At 53.6% G+C, this 22,645-nt stretch overlaps 1 protein-coding gene across 1 annotated transcript; it reads left to right on the top strand.

Moving 5' to 3' along the window:
• Window positions 1–1,116: 1,116 nt before the first annotated feature.
• Window positions 1,117–18,140, top strand: LOC124506669 (annexin A8). The gene is made up of 12 exons (XM_047072623.1): window positions 1,117–1,137; window positions 5,876–5,966; window positions 6,975–7,069; window positions 8,438–8,551; window positions 9,555–9,645; window positions 10,387–10,466; window positions 10,970–11,029; window positions 11,557–11,650; window positions 11,905–12,000; window positions 13,689–13,747; window positions 14,890–15,012; window positions 18,081–18,140. The coding sequence occupies exons 1-12, from the start codon at window positions 1,117–1,119 to the stop codon at window positions 18,138–18,140; spliced, it is 984 nt and encodes a 327-aa protein (XP_046928579.1).
• The last annotated feature ends 4,505 nt before the right edge of the window (window positions 18,141–22,645 follow it).

Genomic DNA, 22,645 nt, shown 5'->3' with positions numbered 1-22,645 from the left:
CCCCAGCCCACACTTCCAGAAAGAACAGCCTGGGACACCGTGTGGGTGGAGCAAAGAGTATTGGACTCAGGGTCAGGAAACCAGAGGATTTTTGCATCAAGGGATCACTCTTATCTGTTACCCTGAGAGGTTTCACTAAACATGAAACAATCACACCACTGTGGGGCTATTTTTCGCTCAGGGCTTCTGGAAGCCCTGGGAGAGCCTCCCCAGGATGGAGGGGCCTCACCATAACCCTGAGCCACTGTGTTTACCCTGAAGGGTGGGTTAAGAGTTGGGTAGAAAGAGTGTGCTGCGGAACATTCTAGTCAGGGGACCCAGGGAAGTCAAGCTCCAGAGAGGAAAAAATGAACCTCTTCCCTGGGGAGCTGGCTCCCTCCCTCAGCTGGCGTCCTACGAGGCCCAGCACAGAGCAGGCGCAGAGCAAGTCAGAGAGACCTGGTGGATGACAGCTCAAGAAGCAGGATTTGTGCAAAGGATCTGAACACTGGAGCCTCTTTCTCACTGTAGCACATGGCGCCCACACCTGCTTTTGGGGTTGAGGCAAAGAATAAGGGGGACAGAATGCACGCAGTGATTAAAAAGGTGTCCAGACTTAGAGACACCCCAATAAATGGAGGCCGCCAGTGCCCATGTCCTTTGCTGGGCTCCCCGCTGCCCTGTTAATGGCGTAGAAACTGCGCCATAAAAGAAAGGGAGATGTGGTTTCCTTCTTTTTTTTATATAGATCGGATCTAGTAAAGATAGTATGAAACTACAGCCATGTTTACTAAGTGGGGACTTCAAAGGTCGGGACTCAGAATTTCCAGTCTGCGTAACAGCCACAGCCCAGACGTCTGGCAGCAAGTGGCAGAATTCCACAGGCAGGCCGGGGCGGTGCCTGGGTGCGGCCTGGGAGCCACAGGAGGGACCCAGAGCCAGGCAGAGCCCAGAGGGAAAGGGAGGGGGGCGGGGGCGGCGCAGGGTGGGGCCTGGGGCCTGCTTGCACCACCACACCCAACCCCAAGCAACCCGGCCTCTCCTCTGGAGGGCCAGTCCTGTGCCTCTCGGAGCGGAGGGAAGGTGGACCGGTCCTACTTCGTCTCCCTGGGGAAAGACGATCGAGAGGCGAACAAGATGGCCTGGTGGAAAGCCTGGGTAAGTGTGGAGCAAGCAGAGGTGGAAGGTTGGGTGCCTGCAGGGTGTCGGTAGACAGAAGTCAGCTCAGTCAACAATCACGCTGCCTGCCGGCCATGCACCAGACTGCCCACTGAGGAGGCAAGAGAGAAGAGACTGTCCCAGCCCTAGAGACGCTCACAGTTAGGAGAGAAGTTGTGTGTGTGTGTAGTGGGGGGCGGGGGGCAGACAGATAAAGGAACCCTGAAATGCACTGAGGGGAACTGAGAGGCTGGGGAAGCCCAGAGGACAAGCCCCGGCAGGGAGGGGTCAGGCTGCTCAAAGCTACGGGTTATCATGTGTGAGTCATATGTGCATGCATGTGGTATGTGTGCACATCCGTGTGTTTGAGGAGAATCAAGCAGATGGTTCCTTGCAGAGGGAACACACACACAAAAGCCCAGAAGGGTGGGCAGCTTGGCTTTGGAGAGAATGGCTCCAGAGAGGGTCCTGGGTGAGAGGGGAGAGGAATGGGGGCAGAGAGACTTAAAGAAGCAGGCAGGGCAGGTCCTAAAAGGCCTCGCATGGCAGGCCAAGGGGCTTGGGCTTTACCTTAAGAGTAATGGGGAGCCACTGAAGACCCTTGAGATGATGAGCAACGTGATCAAATTGGCTGATGTTGGAAGATCCATCAATGCCTACCCCTTAGGGCATGGGAGGGCAGGCAGTCCTCCGGCGATCAGTGGTGTTTATTCGTCAAGATTGAAGAAAGAGAAGAGAGGGCCTTGAGTGGCTAAAATCCATGCTTTATAAAGTCATGGAGGACTGAGGCGGGGAAGACAGCACAGCCTGTCCCCAGGTCTCCTGCGTCCCAGCTGAATTAACAGATTCTTGGGAGTGTTACACCTGGCTTTGAGTCTGAGGCCATCTCATGCAAAGGAGTTGAAAACACAAGACAGGGACAAAGAGGACAAGCAGATGACACCTGCGGGTGACATTGTGCCCAGGCAGGACTCTTGCATTTCGCCCCCAGGCACCCCAGGACATCAGGGCTGCTCTTTCCATTTTACAGATGAGAAAACTGAGTCTCAGAGACACTGGGTGACTTGCTCAGTCCCACAGCTAGCAGGCAGGGATCTAGCTAGAATTCAGGTCTCTCTCCACCCCCGTCCCCAAGCTGTCTGTGAGGGGCAGTGGGTGACCCAGGCTTATCCCGCTTCAGGAAATCTCTTTGCCACAAATGTCTCAACCCAGGAGTTGTTGGGTTCAGACAAACCAGGCCTGGACAGAGAGGAAGCTAGTGGCAATGGTGGGGCAGTCGTCTGGGCCCCGGCGAAGCAGCCGGGACAGGTCAAGGAGCTACAGTGGCCTCCAGTTTTGGCCTGGCCTGGCCTGGCCTGACGCAGATGTGGCAGGGAGAACCCGGTGTTGGGCACTTTTCCACTGTCAGCTGCTGGCCTAGCCGGCCTGGCTCTGGGCCTTGCTCTCAGTGTGGCAGGAACCCCAGGTGGGTGAAGCCTCCTTGCGGGGACCTGCCAACCTGGCAGGATAATGATGACCTTCGCTGAGCACCATCGTGTGCCAGACATCCCTCTAAGCATCTCACATTCAATATGTCCCTTGAGCCTCGTCCCACCTCTACAATGTAGATGCCAGTGTCCTTATCCACAGATGAAGAAACTGAGGCACGGGAGGCTCAGCGGGTACCCAAAGTAGCCATGCTAGTAAATGCTAGAGTCTGGGTTAGACTCTGAGAAACCCATTTCCAGAGCCCAAACGGTGGACCTTGGCTGCCCCAAAACCAGTGGGGGGAACTGGTTTGGGTCAGCAAGATCGCGGGTAGACCCCACCTGGGACAGCTTGAGCTGCCAGCGAGGACCAGGCCCAGGACTGGGGTGGGGGTGGGGGTGGGGGGTGGCTTGTGAAAGATCAGCTAGAAGGCGCCTGTCTGTGCCTGTTGCACTGAGATGAAGTCCTGTCTCCCAGGGCAGCCTCATGACGAGGGAGGGTAAAGGTGTGGCAGCTTCCCTGAACAGAGCTCTTACAGATAGAGTCTCAGGCAGGGCGGTCATCCTTTTGGTGAAAATGTCCCTGTCTGGACAAGCTCACTCCAGGCAGGGGGCCCAGAAAGACTCTTCCTCCAACAGCGCAGTGTTTCAGATAGGAAGATCTGGAGTTCTATCCCTCCCTGCTTATATCCGGGGGTCTGATTCCAGATAATTGTACTTTTTATCCCCTAAAACCTCAGAGTGGGCAGAGAGGCTGAGGCTTCTTAATGCAGCAAAATCACCACCCCCCTGGGAGCCGCTAACACCACCGCCCGAGCTGACCTCAGACCTGCTGAATGGGCTGCTCCCCAGTGACTCAGTCACTGCACATTTACTGCCAGTTTGGGGGCAGGGAGAAAGCCCCTCACGGGTGGCACCCAGAGCTTGAGCCCCCAGACACCCTGTGGGCAAGGCTTCCTTCAGTGAAGGGTTCTAGGGAAGTTCACTGTCTCGAAAAGGTGGAGTCATCAATAGTCATCATCGAAAGAGGGAAGTACACAGAGCTCAACTTCTGAGTCAGATTCTGGGACCAGTGCCGACACCACCACCTACTAGCTGTGTCACCTTGCCAAGTGCTCTGAGCCCAACTCCCTGTCCTGTAAAATGGGGCATTCATACCTACCTAGTGCAAGTATTGGAGAAGTCAAGGAGTTGTGCAGCATTGCACTTACAACACCTACAGCATCTTGCACAGAGGGCCTGGCCCAAAGGAGATGATCAAATGGCTACGGGTAGTAACAGCAGCTCAGACTCCACAAACAAGGGATACAATGTATTCATGCACACAATTGGGCAACCTCTGGGACCACACAGGCTCTTCTGGATGGACTTTGAGCAAGGAAATGTTTCTTGTGCCTGGTGCTAAGAAATGAGATAGGAAAATTTGTTACCAGACATTGGAAATTCAACCAAAGGGTATAGAAAGCCTTTTTACCTCTTACTGAAAAGGAATATCCTCATATAGACCCCACAGATGGCAATCTGCCCTGTATCTAATCAGGAGAAGGAAGGAAGGAAGGAAGGAAGGAAGGAAGGAAGGAAGGAAGGAAGGAAAAGGAGGGAGGGAGGGAGGAAGGAAGGATGGATGTGGTGATTAAATGGGTGGATGGATGAGTGGATGTGGCTGTTGAATGGGTGGAGAATGGATGAATAGATGAATGAATGAGTGGGCTGGTGGGTGGGTAGGTGGGAAAGTAGATGAGTGGATGAGGGGCAGATAGAAGAAGTAGGTGTATAAGTGCACGAGAGACCAAACACAATGGGACTAAACTCCTTTCCGTTGAAGGATCTCTTGAGTCTTCTTCAGATTCCAATGTCCAATCTCCCTTCACTCCTCTACTATCCCTTTCCCGCAAACACATACTTAAAAAAGATCATTCATTTGCATCTGTGAAATTCTACAGGGCACAAATCTAAAGAGCCTTCGGGCAAGCCCTGAATTAAAGGTTTGGCCCAGGTCAAGGGCCCAAGTACTTTGGTTATCTTGTTTATATCACAATTTTCAGAGCACCATGCAGCTCTTTCTAAACCTAACCTTCTGTCCTCCATGAGCCTGGGGACTTGCAAAGGCCCTAAGCTGTCAGGATGCTCAGCTGGGTGCCCTGACTCTCTACCTTCTTCTAAGTACCCGCTTCTCAGAAAGGAGGCAGCTTAAGCTCAGACCATGCCTCTCTTCCCAGCCTTGTCTGCCCACTCTCCAGGTAGCGCGTTCAACTCCATGAAGCTTGCTCATTGTGCTTGTGGTTTGGGGTGCGTTGTCCTTTCCCACTGCCTGTCAACCATGCTGGAGGGAGCTGGGGGGTGTGGTGGGTGGGGCCTGCTCCCTGCCCTCAGATGGCACTAGCTGGGAGAGGCCTGGCCTGATCGGAGCCCACACCCCAGGGCAGGGGCAGGGGCAGGAGAGGTTATGTGGCTCCCTCCCACAAGCTGTGGTTCTGGGTGGTGCCAGCCTATTAACCAAAGAGCGGTTCTGTGGAGGTGATCTGGCAGTCCCACAGAGCCCAGAGGAGAACCACTGACTCCTCACAACCAGGCCAGGCAGGCTGTGGTCTCTCAGGGAACCCTCACTTAATAATAGCTTCCCCACACAGCTGACTCCTGGGCGGCTGGCCTGAGTCAGAGACCCCCCGGGAGGTCTAACCCCAAGCTACACATCATAGGATATACTGCCATTCGTGTTCCTTTGTACACACACCCTGCAGGGCCCCCCCCCCTTCTCCTCCCAAGCTCCCATCACCTCAGGTAAACCTCCTCCCCAGCCTCAGGATTCTTCTCACAAAAGATCCAAGAACAGGTCTGGTGAGAACATTGAGTCAGGGAAACTGTAAGCCTCTTCCGAAGGCAGCCAGGTGGGCAGGAGCACATCGTGGTTAATTGCCCTTGTCATCCCGATAGAACCATTGCTGGACTCTGAAGGAGGTCCCCCCAAGCCCCTGCTGCTCCTTTCTCAGGCCAGCCCCCCATCCTAGGACCTCCTTCTGGTTCTTCCCTCCTCCCGACACCAGAGGCTGGGCGGCGGCTCTGAAAGTGGCCACAGTGCCAGCCACCTTCACGAGTCTGTGTCCCCCAACCCCCCAGGGCTGGTGCTGGCACCGAAAGCTGAGATCCTCCACCAGTGGCCCGCAGAAGCCGAACTGTGTGCTCGCCCTGCAGGGGCAGCCTGCGAGGTGGGCTGGCAGTCTGCTCTGCCTTCCCTGCCTTCCCACTTTGAACAGGCCTGGGTTCTTTTACAGATTGACCAGGAGGGTGTTACCGTCAAGGGCAGTCCCCACTTTAACCCAGACCCCGACGCGGAGACCCTCTACAAAGCCATGAAGGGGATTGGTGAGTGGACGTCCTCCGCCTTCCCTCGGGAGCGCCTGCCCGCTCTGCTCAAGACCACTGCGCTCACGGCTCTGCAAAGGGGATGTCAGGGGACAGCCTGGGAGTCTGGGACTGACTCCCGGCACCCAGAGAAGCACACAGGCCCCCTCCCCCAGCCCTGGTCTACGTGCACCCCCACCCCCCAAGGCAGGAGAAGGGGAAGGGTGGTTGCGCCTCCCTGGCCGGGAAGAGGAGGCCATCTGCTGTGCATGCCTACGCGTCCCTGGGTGGGCAACTTTACCCAGCTCGGTCTGAGGCCTCTCACAGAATGGCCTCAGGAACTCTGGACCCGCCTGTCACTGTAAGTTTTGGAAGGGATGAAGCTGAAGGTTCTGTAGGGCTGAACTGGGACACTCAGCTTCCCCCCTCTGCTTGGGCTGGGCACAGGGGGCCTCCTTCCTTGTCTCCGGTGTGTGCATTCCTGAATCCAGCCAGGGCCTGGAACCGCCGTTTCTAGGTGAACCTTGACAGCATGCTCATGACCTCTACTTCCTGTGAGATCTCTGCCGTCATCTCCACTTCCCAAAGGAGGAAAGGGATGCTCGGGGAGATGAGGCTGCTTGCCCACAGGCTGCTGGGATGGGACTAAGATCCAGTTTGCCGGGCCCTCGGTCCTATTTCCCCCCACTGCCATTAGCACAAGAGAAGACAGGGTGGGAGGTCTCACTGTCCAAGCTCCAAAGGCCCCAGGCGACGTCCAGAGCAGACCAGATGACCAGAGGGTCCTCAGATTCTATCACCTTGAGACTGGCCCCAGGCAGCACCCCAACACTGTGTGGGTAGGAGGTGGAGAAAGGACAGAAGGATTTCCGGCCTAGGTGTCTTATCGACACCATGAAATCGTCAGGTTTTGGAGCTATCTAGGAGGTGTGTGCCCACTTCTTGGCCACCAGGCAGCTTCCCTCCTTCCTGCTCAGCCCCCAGCCTCCCTGGGAGCAGTGGGGGTGCTCACACCGTGCCCCCCTGCAGGGACCAACGAGCAGGCCATCATCGATGTGCTCACGAAGAGAAGCAACGCACAGCGGCAACAGATCGCCAAGTCCTTCAAGGCGCAGTTTGGCAAGGTAAGGGTGGGACGGGAGTCCGGTTTCCTCGGGGTGGGGGTGGGCGGGCACTGCTGTGGCTGGAGACAGCCTGGGGGGGCAGCTCTGTTCTGGGTGAGGCCCTTGTCTCAAGGCCAGCTTCTAGAACCATGGGGCAGATAGGGCACGCTTACACCAAAAATATTTTTAATTGCTTATCTGAAGTTAGAATTCCACTAGCCATCCTGCGTTTTATTGGAAAAAGCTACCTATGGCTCCTCACACCCCTGGCTTGGTGTCAGACATTCTACAGTCCAGCCTGCCCACCTCCTCCTCTCCACCCCCATCTCTCTCACCGAGCTCCTTGACATTGGCTCCACAGCCCCGTCCTTGAGCTATTTCCCGGCCTCTGTACCTTGCTCACCCTGTTCCCACGGCCTGGAACGCCCTTCTCTTGCCCACGCACAGAGGTGCAGGCCAAGCTCCACTCCGTTCTATGGCACAGGACTCTCCCTTCATCTTGGAGCTTCTTGTGCCCCGTGCCTCCTCCCTCTGCCTCGAGGGAGCTCCAGAGAGTACACAGGATGGACCCTTTTTCCCTCCCCTTTCCTTCCACCAGCCCGGGTCAGAGCCAGGCACTGGGGCACTAGCCAAACACAGGAACAAAGGCACACATAGCCGTGGCTGGAGGAAGCCTCCACCAACGCATGTCATGAGTTGGCAGATTTGACGCAGGAAAGTGAATGATGAAGTCTAAATATTCCAGGGGGCACCAGTGTCCTTTTTAACTTTTTTTTTTTTAATTTCTTTCTCTTAATCTTCACAACTGGCATTATTCTCTGCATTCAGCATTAGGGGAAACTGATGTTTTAAGGGGTGGAATAAGTTACCCAAGATCCCAGAGCCTACAGGCAACAAGGTTGGGATTTAAATCCAGGTCTGACAAGGTCCTTGGTCCTTTGCTGTGTCGTGCAGATCAGCTGGGTGTGGTCCCGTGGCTTCTTCTGGAGACCAGTGTCCCTAGAAGGAGACACACATGAGACAGATTCCTTAATTCAATCATGCATCTATTCAGTGCCCATGGGCTGTGACGGGATTTGATGATGAGCAATGATAAATGTGTATTTCGGCCCAGCACTGCACTGAGAGCTGAGTCGAGCCACATACATCTCTCGGCCAGTCCCCTAAGCAATGGTATAAAGCAGGAGCATCTCTGTCTCCATTTCACAGGTAAGGATGATGATGCTCAGAGAGGCAAAGCAGCTGGCCCAAGAAACCCCAGCCAGCACCAGCGCATGGCAGAGCCCACAGGGGAGTCCAGCCAGAGCCCCCAGGACTGGCTGGCGCCCCGCTGTCCACACTCAGGTGGGCAGGACACCCAGAACATTGTCCTTCCTTCTCTTGCATTAGGATCTCACTGAGACCTTGAAGTCGGAGCTGAGTGGCAAGTTTGAGAGGCTCATCGTGGCCCTCATGCACCCACCATACAGATACGAAGCCAAGGAGCTGCACGATGCCATGAAGGTAACTAAGCAGGTGGGGTGGGGGAGGGGCAGAAACACCTAGGAGGACTGGGTGAGGGCGCTCCCTGGGACTCCTTTCCCAAGAGAGCCTGGCACTGGGAGCTCCGAGCTCCCCTTGAGCCACCTTTTGAAATGACCGGGCCGGCTGAGCCTGCAGCCTGCTGCCCTGACTGCCCCCACACCCAGACTGGCTGGCCTCTGCCGTCCCCCGGCCACGAGGAAGCCAAACTCAGCACTTCTCAGGACAGCGCCAGACCAGGTGTGCAAGAGATAGAGAGCTACGTCTGCGGTCTCTGCCCGGTCTCTCAGATTTCCTATTACTCCCACTGCTCCTTCCGCCCTCGCAGATGATCAAGGAGGGAATCAGGGTCCGGCTAGAAGAATCATCTCCATAGAAAGGACACTCACCAGGTGTGCGGCCCCAGCATTTGACATCTGTTATCTCTAATCCTCCTTCGGGGCGGGCAGCTTTTTTTTTTTTTTTTTTAAATTTTTTTTTTCAACGTTTATTTATTTTTGGGACAGAGAGAGACAGAGCATGAACGGGCGAGGGGCAGAGAGAGAGGGAGACACAGAATCGGAAACAGGCTCCAGGCTCTGAGCCATCAGCCCAGAGCCCGATGCGGGGCTCGAACTCACGGACCGCGAGATCGTGACCTGGCTGAAGTCGGACGCCTAACCGACTGCGCCACCCAGGCGCCCCGGGGCGGGCAGCTTTTTATCCCGAGGAGAGAAGCCTTAGGCTCAGAGAGGTGGAGACACCCGGCTGGAGACCAACCAGCATGGAGGGCGGAGCCAAAACAGAACTTTCCCATCGCCTCACCTGCCCATAGGATCCACCACTGGAGACAAACACGTGCGACTTCCTCCAGAAACACCCCCCAGTGAAGGCCCCCATCGGAGGGGGCAGAGCAGTGGCCGGTTCTGCCTCTAGTTAAGAGGGTGTGGACAGAGCAGGAGGGCACAGGCAGAGCTCTCCAGCAGACAGAGGTTTTTATCCACAGGGCTTGGGAACCAAGGAGGGCGTCATCATTGAAATCCTGGCTTCTCGGACCAAGAACCAGCTGCAGGAGATAATGAAGGCTTACGAGGAAGGTGAGGGAAGGTGCGAGGCCTGAGGTCGAGGCTCACTTGGAAATGGCCACAGGCTTTGTCAGCCTGGCAGGGGATGAGGGACAAGCAGTGCACTGAGCCACACTGGAAGAGACCCTCTCTGGGCCTTTCCACACATGGGTGCTAAGCACCTACTGTATGCGCAGTCCTGTGCCTGATGGTCTCTAAGCCCCCTGAAGCCCACGGGCTGCTGGGGGAGAGGGGCACGCACCCTAAACTCTCTGCCCCTTGAGGGTATGGCAGTGCGGTGGGCCCCGGGCTTTGTCCGTGCTGGATGGGGCTGGCTCCTTCCTGGCTGGACACAGGCTGACCCTGGGGACCGTGCGGGGGCCCCATTGCAATGGGGGGTGTAGACCACAGGCCAGCTATCGTGGAGTCTGCAGGATGCAAGGCAAACGGAGGCCAGCATGTCCTCCCCGTGGTCTGCCCGGTGGGCAATGTGCCTGAAAGCTCTGGCTTTGCCAAACTGCACATGAAGCAGAGCTCAGGAGGCAGCCCCTGGAGGGGCTCTCTGGCCTGACCCACCTTTGCGATCCCAGCTGGGCTGGCAGTCTGTGTTGCTTCCCCACCAGGAGGTGGGGCCTCTGCCATTCAGGCACCTGGGGAGTATGTCCATTCCACGTGACTCGTTCTTACCAGAAGGCTTTAACTGGGGGAAGCGTGGGGAATGGGGCTGGGAGGAGGAAAGCAGGTCTGTGCCTCACGATCCTGTCTCCCCTGCAGACTATGGGGCCAGCCTGGAGGAAGACATCCAGGCAGACACCAGCGGCTACCTGGAGAGGATCCTGGTGTGCCTCCTGCAGGTATCACAGCCCAGGCTGCTGGGAGCCCCTTGCCTGGAGGACCCCATCAGCTGGGCCCCGGGGAGCAGTTCTTGGGCAGAGCTGCTGGGGTGGGGTGGAGCGAGGGCCGAGGTACAGCCCCAGCGGCCTGGGCTCATTGGGTACCTACCTCCCTGCGTGGTTGGAGGATTCTCACACCTGCACCTCCCTGACAGCCACATGGGGGCGCCGTAGAACTGGGAGGAAAGTGCCCTGTCCCCTAGGGGGTGCTTCACACACACAGCCCTTGCCAGGCACTCTGCTTACCTTAGCTCACTGATTCCCCCAGCTCCCTCGGAGGCAGCCCTTACTACTCTTATTTTACAGATGAGAAAACCTGGCCCCGGACAGGGTAACTGGCCTGCTGAAGTGCCCATGGCCAGAAAGCTGTAGAGCCCTGCCTTCCCTCCTGCCCAGCTTTCCCCTCTGCCTCAGCTGCTCTGCTGGGCTAGCCTGCCTTACATCGTCACCTTTTCTGTTCCTAGGGCAGCAGGGATGACGTGAGCGGCTTTGTGGACCCAGGACTGGCCGTCCAAGATGCACAGGTGAGGCTACATACACCCTCAGCTGCTTTTGCCCTGCAGGCCTCCTGCCCCACCCTCTGCCATCTAGACTTCTGGGGCTGATGCCTGGAAGCCTCACTCAGCCCCTCTGCCCATCCGGGTTCTCTTTGGCACTAAGCTAGGCCAGGACCCAGCCCCGCTCTCTGCAGACCTTTATCTCCTTGGTGTCCCAGGAGGAAAGTGAGGGTGTCGGAGACACCCAGAAAGCAAGAAGGGGAGTGACTTGGGAGGGGTCCACTGGAGCTCTGTCCTGGAACAGCCCAACCTGGGGACTCTAGGCCTCTGAGGACCCGCTGGGCACATTCAGATCGCCATAGTTCTGCCTGCTGGCAGAGTGCTTGGAGATGCCCAGAGGCAGAGCAAAGCCCCAGGGGAAGGCAGGGGAGCTGGCAGAGTGGCTTCTGGCCCGGTATCCAGAAGGGATTTTAACCGACCTGGTGGGTGGGTCGGGGGGGGACCTCACCTCCTTGCTCCCCTTCACTGGCTTGTTGCGGCTGTCCCAATGCTAGGATCTGTACGCCGCGGGCGAGAAGATTCACGGGACTGACGAGATGAAATTCATCACCATCCTGTGCACACGCAGTGCCACGCACCTGATGAGAGGTACCGGGGAAGGAAGGAGGCAATGTAAGGCGGCGCAGGGCGTCCTGGCCACAGAGCCTCTCCCTTCATGCTGCCTATCCAGTGTGCATCCTTGTCTAGTCATGCAGCTGGGGTGAGAGCCAGGGAAAGGGACCCTTTCCCTGGTAAACAGGTGGAAGTCAGGGGCGGCACATGGGCATGCAGTCTCTGATCTGAGACGCCGGGGGTGTCGCACTGAGACCGCATATCCCTTAAGAGAGGATTTCTCTCTACAGTGTTTGAGGAATATGAGAAAATCGCCAGCAAGAGCATTGAGGACAGCATCAAGAGTGAGACCCACGGCTCCCTGGAGGAGGCCATGCTCACAGTGGGTAAGAGATGGGGCTCGGTGCTCAGACACGCGGGTGTCCGCAGTCACGGGACTCGGCAGTGGGGCAGTGCCCGGGGTGGCAATAGCAAGCAACTGGGTCCCTATGTCCACCTTCAAGGGACCACCGCTGGCCACCGCCAGGCCACACACATGTACCCTTCAGCCCAGGACACTGGAATTATTCTACCCCCCGTGTCTTCCGTGTGGCATGTCCCACCAAGGACTATTCTCGGTACTGCCCACGTAATCCCTGTGCTATGTGAGTGTGAGTGTGAGTGTTAGTATGAGCAGGAGACATGTGAGAATAAGTGAGTATGTGAATGTGTGTGTGCATTTGCAGGATTATGTCAGACCCAGGGCCTGTGCTCCCCTCCAACAGCCACACAGGGAATATTCTGGATCTGGCTGTGAAGCCCTGAAGAAAGCCACCTGTCTAGACCTGAGCCAGCAGCCTGGTCTCTTCCTTGGTTGCTCATCGAAGAAATGATGATGCATAGTTGGAGTCCAAACTGAGTGATTGATGGGCTGATGCTGGGGAGCGCTGAGAACCTTCCCTAAATCTTGACCACATCTTGGGGGCCAGAACTGAGATCACAGGGAAGGGAACCGTGGCACAACAAAGAGCTGAGGCCCGGGGCAGAGGGACTTTTCCTCTCCTCCCTGCCATGATGGAGCCAACGTCAGGGCCCCGGGGCTAGGACACTCACCTCCACACCAGGCTGTCCCCGTCCGGTGCTGGGCAGTCAGGGGACCTCCACGGTGTGCCTGGGTCTTGCAGGGTGGCCCGGGGCATCTGACACTCCCCAGCGGGCTTTGACTGCTGTGATAAAAACCCGTCTATGTCGGAGCATCTCAGCATACCCCCCGCTCCAATCTCAGTGAGTCAGCCCCTGCATGGAGTTTGAACGACCTCCTGGTAAATCTTCGGACAGGGAAAAGCAGGGTGTGCAGTTCCCTCCTGTGCTGGCCACTTCCTATTCTCCTTGAAGACTCCCATCATCCCCCTCGCAGATGAGGACTGGGTAAGGCAGGCAGGTCAGACAATGAAGTCATGCCAGGCCATCAGCAGGCTGTTGAACACCGGCCTACCTCAAGCAAAGCCCACTCTTTCTGCTGCCCTGGGTTAGAGTGCCAACCTCCCTGACCCAGATGCCGAGTGTCTGCAGCAGCATCTATGAAAGCGAGTATGGGGCCCACTCTCTGATGCCCTTAGTGCTCTGGGGCTGGGCCCCATCTGTCACATGGACATTCAAATGCAGGGAACTTACTGATAAGCGACAGGTGAAGTGGACATTCCGAGGCCAGTGGTCACTATAACCATGGCTCTTCTGTGGAGCTGAGTGGCCGGATTCTTGGCAAAGCTGGCTCTGGAGTGTAAGAGCCTAGGGGCTGCCCTGGACAGAGCCAGGCTCCCACGGGCCAGCCCTGTGGACCCCAGTGCATTTACACCTCATGCTTTGCCTGCTTGCTCTGTGCCTTCAGACCTGTGCCCAGTGCTCCAGGCTTCCTTCCCTGTCCTGCCCCACCCAACGCAAAGCCTCTTGTTTTTGAACAAGGCAAAGCATAAATAAATAGGCCAAGAATTGCATAATGCTGGCCCTTAAGACCCAAGGCAGGACGTAAATAAATAAACATGTACACAATGCCACCTACAACCTCTAGTGTTAACAGAGCTTTCTTGTTTGTCAGTGAAATGCACCCGGAACCTCCACAGCTACTTTGCAGAGCGACTTTACTACGCCTTGAAGGTAACTATTCTGCCTTTTGTGCCCTTTATTGTCAGCCCTACTCGGCACCAACTACAAAGCCAAGGTGTTCAGAGCCACCACCGTCTTCAACACTGTGTCTTCTATTATTCCAACCTCTTGTGATCAGAATGCTGTAGTTCTCAAAGGGCAAACTGAGTCCAGAGAAGGGAATCCACACCTCCTGAGGGTGAATATGAGCAGGTGTTTTCACAGGTGTTCATTGCACTCATCTTCTATCACAATCTTGTGAGACCTGTGTCATAGCTGCCATCCTAGAGATGGGGAAAGTAGGGCTTGTGGTCAAGGTCACACAGTTGGTAAGTGGCAGAGCCTTGATTTGAACCCAAGCCAGTTCACCTGTCCTTTTTATCCCACCATGTGACCTCCTTGAGAGAGCAGGAAGTCAAGGCGCCCTTTGAACGGAAGTTCAGAGGGAGATTGTCACACGCGGCACTCAACTTTCATGTACATCCAAGATATGCCAATCTGGGTTTGTCTGTCGTCCAAGAGGCTGCACTAGCCATTCAAACAGACATCCAAGCCACTTGTATCAGGTGAAGTTTCCGGCACCTGGAACCAAACTGGAAGATAGACATTCAAAGTGATTCCCTGAGACTGAAGTCAGTGGCCACCTTCTCTGATCTGTGCTTGTTGGTACCACCTGCAATTAGAGACCTAAGTTCTATGGCCAGGAAGTGAGAGAGGGCATGGGGTTCCCTTGGCCATCTGACATGAGACTAGTCAAAGATGAAAGTAAGCAGGAAGGTCCTGCTTGTGACTTGGCCAGTTGAGCCGAGCTTCATGATGTCGCTACCCTAGGAAAACATCGTATTCCTGTAGTGGTGAGTATTCTGTGCCTAGAATCTGAAGTGGCAAAGCCAACACACAGTGCACTTTGGGACATTTGGCTCCCAATAGGGGTTGATATGTGGGCCAGTGAGGGAGAAGAGATTGAGGGAATGGAGATCCTGAGCTACGAAAGTACCCCTCTCAGTGCTTCACCCAATGAAGCAGAGGCTCGCTCTTTCCTGCATCTCCATCTCCCCGTAAAGCCCCCTGCACCCAAAGCACAGACGCGTCCCTCATCACAGAGATGGACCAGAAGGGCCAGCAGTGATTGTTGATTGCTGCGTCTTGTCCAGGGAGCAGGGACGCGTGATGGAACCCTGATAAGAAACATCGTTTCAAGAAGTGAAATTGACTTAAATCTTATCAAGTGTCAGTTCACGAAGATGTACGGCAAGACCCTCAGCACCATGATCATGGTAAGCCATGAGCTCCTGATTCTACCACTAGTTTGAAACGGAGGCATTACTGGGAGGCCTGGATGCTGTGACCAAAGTTCTAAGTCACATGTGTCCATCCCTTCCCAGTGGGTGTCACACTCGAGCATTCATTGCCATGCAGTGTGTACAGGGATTGGCAAGGGGGTGAGTGTGGCTAGGGCTGGGAGGGGACTTGGGCAGGTGCACACAGACCAGATCATGGAGGTCCGTGTACATCACACCCAGAATTGGCTTTGCATTCGAGCTATGGTCGTCCCTTTGAAAATGACACACTGAATCCTTTCAGAGGGAGGAAGCCACGTCCGAATGTCAATGACAGTATATAGTTTGGTAGGAATTGCGGCAGTAGCTTTCAAATCTAGACTTCACATCTAGTCCTAGCAGCATGATTTTAAGGAGATAAGTCAGATGGGCTCCAGCACACTACCAAACCAGATGCTGGTCAGTAAACCTTCTGGACCTGAGAAAATGCAGTGATAATCACACCGCTGTAATTTTGTAATAGCTCTTCTAGTTATTAATGCAAATGAGGTCTTGACAGTTTCATGAACAGAAGTCAAACCTCGAGAAGTATACCCCTAAGTCTCCATTGGGTCAAGTCAAGTCTCTAGTTATTCTACAAATATCTGTTGTCAGCCACTCTTTCCAAGAAACACATAGCTCACAATATGGTAAAAAGACATTTCTACTTTAAAATGTCTCAGGATGGGCCAGCGGGTAGGTGGGGGTGAAGGACCGCGGGATTATTCTTTGTTTTGTTTTTGGCTTTCCAGCCAGTGTTGTCAAAAGACAGGAGGGCTGGGGCGCCTGGGTGGCTCAGTCGGTTAAGCATCCGACTTCGGCTTAGGTCATGATCTCACGGTCCGTGAGTTCGAGCCCCGCGTCGGGCTCTGTGCTGACAGCTCAGAGCCTGGAGCCTATTTCCAATTCTGTGTCTCCCTCTCTCTCTGACCCTCCCCTGTTCATGCTCTGTCTCTCTCTGTCTCACAAATAAATAAATGTTAAAAAAAATAAAAATAAAAAAGACAGGAGGGCTGCCCAAAACCCAGCCCTGGCTCCTGACGTGTCACCTGCAGCAATGGCTTTCCCAGCCTCCAGTCCCAGGAGAGTGTTAGGAAAATTTTCAACCATACATGGTTTCTATGGCATCGGGGAAATGTCTCTACCTTCTCACCATCACAGTTAGATTGAGCCACGGGCAGACTTCAGAGGAACAAAAACACTGAGCGAAAATGATCACTTTGATGCATCCAGTGTGTAGACTTCATGATGGAGACTTAGCAGGCTAATTATCGCCTGAAAAATATCATCGATGATCTAGTCCCCCGTCTAGACATACAAGAAAGCCCGCCCTCGTTAGGTTTTGCCTACTGTTGTCACTTACGAAAATTTACTTGGAATTGCCAAATATTTTCTTTTTATTTTTTTTTTTTAAATTTTTTTTTTCAACGTTTATTTATTTTTGGGACAGAGAGAGACAGAGCATGAACGGGGGAGGGGCAGAGAGAGAGGGAGACACAGAATCGGAAACAGGCTCCAGGCTCCGAGCCATCAGCCCAGAGCCCGACGCGGGGCTCGAACTCACAGACCGCGAGATCGTGACCTGGCTGAAGTCGGACGCTTAACCGACTGCGCCACCCAGGCGCCCCAAATATTTTCTTTTTAATATAGACCACTCTCTGTAGTTGTCATCAAAGCAAAAATGATGCCCAAATGGTGATATCAGCATTAAAAACTTCTGTATAGAAATTAATAGAAAAATTAAAAAAAAAAAACCATGGATAACTTTATACCCACACATTTAAAAAGATAGACACCATGAATAGTTTTCTGAAAAAAAGCAAAATAACACAGAAACAAAAATGCTATATTACAAAAATTGTTTTGTGAATAGTAAAAGAGGAAGGAAGGAAGGAAGGAAAGGAGGGAGGGAGGGAGGAAGGAAAGGAGGGAGGGAGGGAGGGGGAGGAAGGAAGGAAGGGAGGGAGGGAGGGAGGGAGGGAGGGAGGGAGGAAGGACAGGAGGGAGGGAGAAAGGAAGGAAGGAAGAAATTTTAAATGTGGTTAAAAATCTACAAGAAAATTTCACGATAAGGACTCGGTGATTCCCATGAGGCATAAACTGCTGTAGCGCATAGGAAAGGGGAACTGGCCCACCCCTATCACTTATATCCTCACCCTCCCCTTTTCCTCAACTGCATAAAAAGGGAGTTGGTGATATGCCCTCCCCTGTTCTCCCTGGCTCTGTGTGCAGATCCTGGGCCAGCCAGACCTATCAGGACACGCCTCATAGCTAAGGGGGACTGGTAGACCACACATATGGGGTTCAGCCATTGGCCTTGTGGGGTCTATCCTATTGGGAGACAGCTGCTGCCCCCCTATGTGAGCCACCTGCTATGTAGGCAAGCCCACGTTTCCCCTGCTAGTCACTTCTCAGCACATCTTAGCAACGCTCGTATCAGCATCAACGTCAGCTGACAGATGAGCAGGAGTCTCAGGGTGGAGACAGGACTTGCCTCAGCCACAGGGTCAGTGAGTGACAGAGCTGTGGTCTGGGTTCTGCGTGGACCCAAAGCCGGGGCTCTCACCACCTCCCCCACTGCCTCTAGGTATGTGGGTATGGGTATATGGCCCTGGGGGCCCTACTTCCAACCTCGGTTCCCTGATCTGCAGTAGGAGGTGTTGAATAAATGATGGGTCATGTCAAATAAATGAGTGGTGGGGCCCGCCCAGGTCCTGACATGGGGAAGAGTCCTGGGACAGCTGACGGGGGTAGGGGACCATCCAAATGCCTTCCTTGCTCCAGAGCAGAACTGTGTCTGTGATTCATTTTCTACATTAAGCTCCCCTGTACTCATAAGAGCATCAAAAGGAGATACAAAGAAATAGCCTGAAATGGAAAACAAGAAAAGGTGGGTGACATAGCGTGGGCCTGTGTCATGGGAACCCACAGGGGATGTGCCAGGTCTCTTCCCGAAGACCATGACTTGTAGTAATAACCGCAGCTGACAGATACCCCTGTGACTCTCTTGTCCCTCCTGTCCTCAGGGAGACACCAGTGGCGACTACAAGAACGCCCTGCTGAACCTGGTGGGCAGTGATTCCTGAAGGCTCAGAGTGGGGCAAAGGCCAAGAAGCCGGAGCCACAGGGCCTTGCCTGCTCAACCTTGGCCATGGATTGGGGGGGTGGGGGGGGCCCAACTTGCCTTTCAGTCTTCTGTCTCCCAGCTTCTAGTGCTTTCCAGCCAGCTTCTCTGCCTGGGGCTCCTCCCTCCACTGCCCCCTCCCCCAGTCAGTTCCAGGTGTGAGCACATTGCCAACCTGAGTATAATCTGGCCTGACAGACACCTTGGTGTGAAGGGGTTGTTTCTTCCTCCACACAAGGAGCTTCCCAAGCTGTGCCAGAGTCACCTGTGCCCAGGTCGCGCAGGTACACAGCCCCACCCCGTGTACTAAATCAAGATCTGCGAAGACCAGAGAATATGGAATTTGCATAAGCGTCTCAGCTGATATGCCTCTCTGAAAGGCCACCAGGGAGGCCAGAGGAACCCATGTGTTTCAGAGCCCATGCATGTGAACCGCTGAGAGAGAAACACACACATTCGGGCCCACTGGGAGGTCCCTCACATTCATTCACGAGCCTCCTCTAAAAACCCTTCACAACTTGAGGCTGTAGGTAGAATAAAAATTCCCTTGCTGTCTAACTAATAGAGAAAGCTGCAAATCGATGTCCCACCCCAGGGACGCTGTGTTCTGAGGGGCCCGGGCTTATCCAATCCTTGATCAAAGGAGCTGTTCTTTCCTCCCCTGACATGAGCAGGGAGCAACTCTCATTCCAACCAAATGGCAATGGCAGCTAAAGCTGAGATGTCTGGGTTGTGCTTTTCAGAATAATAAAGACTTGTACGTTCAAATCTAAGTGCCTTTGGATTTTTATCAGTGGCCAGACCAGGCCCAACTTAATTTGTCCGCGTTCATAAAAGAAATGTGATCTTTAAAAGCTTGTCACGGGGGTGGGGGGGCACTGAAACAAACCTGAGCACACAGGTGGGAAAGGGGACATGGCCAGGTCACTGAAAGTGTCCTCTGCACCTCCAAATCATTTTTGCTAGAATAACCTTTTGGGCACTTCTGATAAAACAGACATAGTCCTAAGGTAGTTTTACAGTTGCTCTGGGATTTTTTTTCTTTTTTCCTTTTTCTTTTTAATGCATCTGTATTCTTAAAAATAATTTGGTGTCAGAATGGCTAACATTAACAACTCAGGCAACAACAGATGTTGGCGAGGATGCAGAGAAAGAGGATCTCTTTGCATTGCTGGTGGGAATGCAAGCTGACGAAGCCACTTTGGAAAAACAGTATAGAGGTTCCTCAAAAAATTAAAAATAGAACCACCTTACGACCCAGCAATTGCACTACTAGGTATTTATCCAAGGGATACAGGTATGCTGTTTCAAACAGACACGTGCACCCCAATGTTTATAGCAGCACTATCAACAATAGCCAAAGTATGGAAAGAGCCCAAATGTCCATCGATGGATGAATGGATAAAGAAGATGTGGGATATATCTACAATGGAGTATTGGTCGGCAATCAAAAAGAATGAAGTCTTGCCATTTGCAACTACGTGGATGGAACTAGAGGGTATTATGCTAAGAGAAATTAGTGAGTCAGAGAAAGACAAATATCATATGACTTCACTCATACGAGGACTTTAAGACACAGAACAGATGAACATAAGGAAAGAGAAGCAAAAATAATATAAAATCAGGGAGGGGGACAAAACATAAGAGACTCAAATATGGAGAACAAACACAGGGTTGCTGGATGGGTTGAGGGGGAGGGGATGGGCTAAATGGGCAAGGGGCATTAAGGAATCTACTCCTGAAATCATTGTTGCACTACATGCTAACTAATTTGGATGTAAATGTAAAAAATGAAATTAAAAAATAATGTAAAAAATAATATTTTGGGGTCTGATCAGTTTGAGTTCAGCAAAGAAGGAAAAGGAGAAGCTAGGTGCTCCCTGATTATAGCCTTGCCATAACTCTATAATGAAAACTGTTATCTGTACCTCTCTACAGGAAATCATATGTTAATAAACTCCCTCTCAATCCTCAGATCCAAGCTTCCTTATCCTCAGAAGCTAGACCTGGTCTCTTCCTCTGTAACACCAGCTGGTAGGGAAGGAGGACCTGATCTAGTAAACTGAGTTCGGCTTTGTCTCATGGCATGATTTGAGACATCATTTTCATTTGGCACAGGATTCTGTGAGCTGTCCTGTGGCTTTTCATAAATTCCTTTTCTGCTTAAACTGTCCAGAGTGGATGCTCTTGTGAGCAACTAATAAGTCTCTCTGTTCTGAAGAATCCATGCCCTTATGGCATCAGAGGATAATTACCTGTTTATGTGTGTCCCTCAAAAAGGCTAGGAGCCCCAGCAGGGCAGGAACTTGGTTTTATCCATTCCCGAACATTCCGTGCCTATCATATAGCAGGCATTTGATGAATGTTTTTGAATGAACAAAAACAAACAAGAGTACAGGCTTTGGGGACAGAAGACCCAATTAGGCACGGGACCTGAATTAATCCTTCATCACCTCTGAGTCTAAGAAGACACCCTGGGCCTCTTAGACTCTGGGAGGAGGGAAACCTACTCATCAGCCCTAATGAAAATAGTCCTAAAAGATCTGATGGAGAAGACAGCTTCTCTCAACTCCTGTGACACCTGCTTAGCACCAGGCCCTGCTTCAGATTTTGACCATGCAATGACGAACAAGCCCAGCAAGATCTGTCCCTGTCCGAGTCCCTTTGGAAGAGCTCAGCCCTCCCCACCCACCAACCACCAGTCCAGTGGGCCATGCAGACATGGCCAGAACCATATTGGGCTTGGCCTCTTCCATGTTTATCCTTGACCAGGGGAAGGGTCACCTTGCTGAGGACTGAATACTTGGGCAAAATCAGGATTGTCTCGGCAGGGAGTAGAGGGGGGAACAGATTTGTGCTCAGCACCCTGTACTTTTGTTCCGTGGCCAAACATTCTACTTGCAGCCAGGTTGGAGCTGACCAGGTAAGGCTTTGTAAGAACTGTGATGCCTGAGAAGAATCTTTTTTTTCCCCTTAAATGTGTATTTATTTTTGAGACAGTGAATGCAGGGGAAGGGCAGAGAGAGGGGGACAGAGGATCTGAAGCGGGCTCTGTGCTGGCAGCAGAGAGCCCAATGTGGGGCTCGAACTCATGAACCGTGAGATCATGACCTGGGCTGAAGTAGGACACTCAATTCACTGAGACACCCCGGTGCCCCTTGAGCAGAGTCTTAAAGGATGACTCAGGCTTATCAGGTAGACAAGATAGAGGAGGACATTCCAGGCAGAGGGAGGAATGCAAACACAACAGGGCAGATCTGGGCTCCATCAGATTACAGGAACCATGTGTTCAGGCCTCCCAAGGTGGGTGAGTCAAAAGATAAAGGTGTTTTCAGGAGTCAAGTCAGGGAGGACTCAAGCTATCAGACTGAGAAGCTCAAAGGACAATGGGTGCTTTTAAGGGATCGGGAAAGGGAGCATCTGGTATGGATTTGGGTACGATTTCTGGCAACCCCACAGATGACGAGTTCACCTGCATGAGTCTGGAGCGGGCCCAGTGCTGTGGCCGCTGCAACTACAAACAGTGATTCCCTCCAACCTCCCAGCCTAGTACCCTGTGGTCCTGAAGCTACTTCCCTAGGAGGAGACTGGCCTTGGCCACCTTCTGTCCCGGTGTGGGAAAATCTTTTACATGGTGTTGATGTAGCCCCAGGCCACTGCATCTTTGACCCTGTGGTGAGGAGCAGCGCTGACCTTCCACAGCTCCCCTTTCAGCACATTAACAGCTGAAATAGCTTGGTGGCTCTGGGCATGAGAGCGAGGGTCCAGGGACTTTCATGGCCCCATGTTGGTGTCCAAGTTTCCTCATGGTATTGGGCCAAAGTGGGCCCTGTCTGATGATGGCCCAGTGGCCTCTACCTTCGTTCCTCCACCAGCCCTTTCCTGGCCCTTGGGCTGTGATATGGCACCACCTTGAGGCCTCCAGCTTGGAGGGGGTCACACTGGCTGGGCCTTCTACATCACTGGTGAAGGCACTGCTCTGCCCTCCTCTCCACCTCTCCGTGTGACCACACATGACTTATAAAGCCTCCCGCTACCGCTGGAAAGCCAATACACCACCACCTTTGCTATCTGGACCCAGCTCCGAATCCGTGCTGCAAGGCAGCGCCCAGCTAGCCTAGAAACCTGCTCGCACAGTGCCCTCTTGTGGCTGAAAGGCTAACTGTCAGCCAGGAGCTGACCCCCCCCTCCCCCCCCCCCCCCCCCCACTGCCCAGCAGAGAAGGCTGAGGGACTGTGGAGGGGAAACCCTGGCCCTCTTCTTCATCACTATGTGGGGGACGTTCTGTGTTTTCTTGGACGCCAGCTCTAGTGGGCTGTGTGTCCTCACCGCTGAGCCGCACCCTTCTCCAATTAGGTTTCAAAACCACTTACCTATACGGACCCTCAGTGGGCCATTGCTATACTCTTTGGCCCATTTTGTTCCCTGGGGAGTGATCTGCCCAAGGCCACCTGGCTGGACACAACC

Source organism: Lynx rufus, unplaced genomic scaffold, assembly GCF_022079265.1.
Source record: "Lynx rufus isolate CCGP_SWC_20201006 ecotype Redwood Valley unplaced genomic scaffold, mLynRuf1.p SCAF_11, whole genome shotgun sequence".
Classification (NCBI taxonomy): domain Eukaryota; kingdom Metazoa; phylum Chordata; class Mammalia; order Carnivora; family Felidae; genus Lynx; species Lynx rufus.
This window is presented reverse-complemented; position numbering and strand designations above follow the sequence as displayed.

Coding starts and splice junctions, on each gene's coding strand:
- LOC124506669 (XM_047072623.1), top strand. CDS start 1,117: ATGGCCTGGTGGAAAGCCTGG. Junction 1,138..5,875: donor TGGCCTGGTGGAAAGCCTGG/GTAAGTGTGGAG, acceptor GTTCTTTTACAG/ATTGACCAGGAGGGTGTTAC. Junction 5,967..6,974: donor CAAAGCCATGAAGGGGATTG/GTGAGTGGACGT, acceptor GCCCCCCTGCAG/GGACCAACGAGCAGGCCATC.